The sequence below is a fragment of the Sceloporus undulatus genome, chromosome 2, assembly GCF_019175285.1.
Source record: "Sceloporus undulatus isolate JIND9_A2432 ecotype Alabama chromosome 2, SceUnd_v1.1, whole genome shotgun sequence".
In the NCBI taxonomy this organism is placed as follows: Eukaryota; Metazoa; Chordata; class Lepidosauria; order Squamata; family Phrynosomatidae; genus Sceloporus; species Sceloporus undulatus.
Genome location: NC_056523.1, coordinates 235765384 through 235769822, shown reverse-complemented (window position 1 = coordinate 235769822; position 4439 = coordinate 235765384). Strand labels below are relative to the sequence as shown.

Sequence of the window (4439 nt, the reverse complement as noted above, 5' to 3'; positions counted from 1 at the left end):
ATAACAACATACCGTAATAAAATTCCCCTACGGACCCTTGGCTACAACAGGTTCCCCACTAATTTCAAATGGCATAATGTAACTTGATTATTTAGAAGAGAAAGCTTGATAAAGCTTGATAAAAAAATAATGTTACTTATCTTAATTTTATTACTATCAGTAGCAGTACAGTGCATATATATTATTACGCATAAGCACTATTCACAGAGAAAGCTATGCACATATAAGCTTAAGGATACACAATTTGTCTCTTGCCATGACAATCTTTGGATCCTGCCTTCAGCTTTAACAGTTCATTTTTACTCGTCAACATCCATTTTGTGAACAATTGGCAAAGCTAGTACATGAAAGGATTTGATAAAATCTTATCAGCACTTCCCTTTGCCTCTTGAGTTGCTCCTGTCTTACCTGATCTCTTGATTGTGGAAGAGAAATCTGAAGGTTTAAGATCTGATTGAACAAAGGACTCTGCAGCACAGATTTCAATAAACCCAACTTTTCTTCATTCGCTGTATCACCTCTTTCACGTAACTTGGCTTGCAGGCGTTCAACAGCCTGGAGAGCCCGATGAGTATCTGGAAGAACATTCAATATTACTGATGCCCTTATTATGTACTGTTGAACAGAGATGGTTACACACCATTTATCAGCCCCCCAAATTAAATGGAGAAACATTTATTTAAATATGAAAGTTAGGGATTCACAGACATCTTTAAACATTGAAAGGAGAGCTGGATATAATTTTCTAAAGTATGTCATTTTAGCACAAAGCCAATAGAAAATCCACTTAATGATGAATCTGTGTGACTGCTTTTTAACTGTCTACAGCTAACCTACAATGGAGACCCAAGTGGATTCAAGTCTTCTGAACTGATTTTGTTAAGGAGGAGAATATGTCTAGAAGAAAGGTCACTGCTTGTTGCTGGACTCTGGCCAGCTTATTTCTGGCAATCTGTTTCACCTAAGTTCCCAGCTGTCAAGACACACTGTTGATATGCTTCATCTTCTTTCCTACTTCACTACTTTACTACCTGCTTTGGATCTAAGGTGGTGTCTGCATGGGCCCGGATACTCCAGGAGTAGTCCAAAGTATCCTGGCCCTGGAGCTGTTCCAGTCTCTCCCCCCCCCCCCCATTACCATTCCAACATGGGATGGCTATTTACACACATGTCCCACTGTGCCATAATTGTCCACTATTACCAGGGACAAAATGTAGGACAAATTCGAGACCAAACTGTAGGACAACTGCAGAACAAAACTCAGCCCAAAATGTAGGACATTTAAGGTCCTCCATTTTTCTTACATGTCCTACATTTTGGGCTGAGTTTTGTCCTGCGGTTGTCCTACAGTTTGGTCTCGAATTTGTTCCACATTTTGTCCCTGGTAATAGTGGACAATTATGGCAACACTACGCTCCACCACACCACAGCACTCACTCTGAGGTCAGAACAAGGCACCCAGCATTGTTCACATGGCTGGCCACATCATTCTGATCTCACAGCGAACGATGTGTGGCAGTAGCAGAAGCAGCTATGTTAAGTGACATAGCAGGATGCATTTTAAACATTCCAGCTGCATCAGAATAGAGGGCTACAGATCTTCCAGGAAGATCCAGAACAAACAGGGCATTTTTTTACTCCATTTTAAGAAGGAACTACCCCAGGCTTGGCACTGAACGGGCCAGACATCATCTACTATTCTCATCAAACTCAGGGATTGCGTGTTGTATCATCTGGACTCCCTGCTGAGAGGATGGGGGAGGCTGGTTTATTTGGCCTGTGAAGTTTGCTCCAACAAGGCTGCTCTCACATCACATTTTTACTTTGGTTGCCTGACTCAAATTGATTTTTTTGCAAATAAAATCTATTGGAAGGAAGGAGCTGTAGCTAAGAGAGAAAGCCCTTGTTCTGTATTTAGACAGGCCTAGGTTCAGTCCCTGGCTAAAGAAACTCACCTAGCTGAGTCTGTAAACAGCTTTATCTCAGACCTTGAAGAGTTGTTCCAAGCAGAGTAGACACTGCAGGGTCAGTCTGAGTCATCTCCACATGGTCATATAATCTTGTCTTGCCAATAGTCTTTGACACTCAATCTCAACATACCTCAATTAAATGTTTATTGGTGAACAGTTCATGTATCTTTCCTCACATCAGTTTCATTTGCAAACACAAATGAAACCTTGTCCTGTATAACTTTTTAATTAACATGGGAACAAAATTAACCAGTAAGGCAAGAATCCTGTTGGGGCTCTACATATGTGTGATGAACCAGCTGCACATGTAATTGTACTTTTTGACCAGTCTGTATAAGCTGATTTCCTATACAGTCGGCCCTTCTTATACATGGATTTTTTATACACGGATTCAAGCATACACGGTTTGAAAATGTTCCAAAAAAGTATAAATTTACCTTGATGTTCCATTTTTTATAAGGGACACCATTTTGCTATGTCATTATATCTAATGGGACTTGAGCATACACTGATTTTGTTATACACGGGGGATCTTGGAACCAAACCCCAGCGTATAACAAGGATCCACTGTACAAGGATTCCCCCATCCTCCTCCCATGAGAGAGCAACAACCTGAAGCATTTGTGATATGCTACACTGGCTCCTAACAAGATCTTGTCCGAAGTATTTAAATATACTTCCTTATTATGCCTTACCTATTGTTTCCAACATGGTTTCCACGTGCTTAATTCCCACTTCAATAAATGACTGTTAATATAAGGGTCTTCCTACAAGGAAAATAAAAGAGAGAAAAGAAGAATATTAACAACTATCCCGTAATATATGAGGAATAGGGGGATATCAAAATTATTTTGTCAAGATTATATCAATTTCTAGCAGAATTTCTTACAACTCTATTATTTCTAATTTCTGCAGAAATGTATTACATAGATTAAAATAAAAATAACACCATGCTAATTTACTGTATTACATTAATGTATTACTTTTTACATTTACTGTATTAATACTAATTATAATTCATTAATAATTAACAAATTAATTATATTTATATATTATATTATATTATATTATATTACATAATATTACATAATATTACATAATATTCAGCTATGGTACTGCTTCTACAATGTAAACAGAGAACAAAATCATGGAGGAAAGAGTGAGGAAGAAAGAAAAATGCGGGGAAAGGAGTATAACACAGAAGCAAGCGGGACTGATTTTCCATGCTCTCCACTGCTTCTTGGTATGGGTTTATTTTAATCATAATAATATCATATTTAATCTTTTTTTCTTGTTTTTCAAAGAAATAATACAAGTGAGGCAAATAAAACCTAAAGTAAGCCAGAAAATCTAAAATATACATATCAGAACCAAACCAAACACTATCATAAATTAATAAGACAGGCTGCTTTTTTGTACCACGAGGCTCTCAGCGCAGAGCCTTTCAGATGATAAAGCCCCTCAACTGAGTAACTCTGCTGCCATCCCAACTATTTCACTGAAGACTGAGCGTTCATCAACAAGGGAACAGAAGTCTGCAACTTTTCACTAACAGCTACCATAATTCTTTTGTGTTTGTCTGCCTCACTTCCAACCAGAAGATTCACTGCGTTTCATTAATTGGTACTCTAGCATTTCACAAATCCATTTTAGATAAATACCTCAGAAACTATAAGGCTTATAGCACCAGATTAACAAACACGCAATGCCAAAAATAGTAAGTGCAGTAATAGGCTTTACCTAGTAGTGTTGCTGCAGCAATGGCATTTCTCAAGGTTTCCTGGAATTAACATTGATATCCAGGCCCACACGCTCCTTAGGCAGTTTTGATATCACAAGGAAGCAGCCTTCCATTAGAAAACAAGTTGGGAAGCTTTTTCTGTGTGATTGGGATATTTCCACTTTTACAGTGACCAGCAAACTGTACATTTATAAGGTATTCATCACACACACAGTAACAAACAAACAAAAAAGGAATGCAACATTCAGCCATTCTTTCTGCCTAATATTATGTACACATTATTTTTTCCTATCCATCAGCAAAAGAGCTATCAAGAGGATACTTGATGTCTGCAAAGCAAGTAAGGCAGTGGTGGCGAACCTATGGCACAAGTGCCAGAGGTGGCACTCAGAGCCCTTTCTGTGGGCACACATGCTGTTGCCCAGCACAGAGTTTGCCAGAGTTTGTTACTAGAAAGCCAGAGTTACATGGAACTTTATGATAAATAGTGGGTTTTCAGTTGCTGTTTGGGCACTCGATCTCTAAAACATTTGTCATCACCGAAGCAAGGTGTCCTACCAGGCCTATCCATCTCCCTAGTGGTTCATAGGGGCCTCATCTGCACTGCAGAATTAATGCAGTTTGACACCACTTTAACTGCCATGGCTCAATGCTATGGAATTCTGGGATTTATAGTTTCTTGTAGCACCAGAGGGGACTTTGACAGAGAAGGCTAAATATCTCACAAA

General features: G+C 38.7%; 1 protein-coding gene across 16 annotated transcripts in view; it reads right to left on the bottom strand.

Annotated features, from left to right (window-relative positions):
* The window catches only part of MPDZ (multiple PDZ domain crumbs cell polarity complex component), a 127290-nt gene extending 123344 nt beyond the window's left edge, over positions 1-3946 (bottom strand). For 6 of the 16 annotated variants that reach the window (XM_042449073.1, XM_042449076.1, XM_042449074.1 and 3 more), the window contains exons 1-3: positions 3711-3946; positions 2666-2737; positions 409-575 (exon numbers count right to left, since the gene is read on the bottom strand). In XM_042449073.1, the coding sequence (XP_042305007.1) occupies positions 409-575; positions 2666-2681 (183 nt within the window). In that variant the 5' untranslated portion in view covers positions 2682-2737; positions 3711-3946. The remainder of the gene's footprint in view (positions 1-408; positions 576-2665; positions 2738-3710) is intronic. The other 10 variants (XM_042449075.1, XM_042449081.1, XM_042449088.1 and 7 more) reach the window with 3 other exon arrangements.
* Positions 3947-4439: the final 493 nt, after the last annotated feature.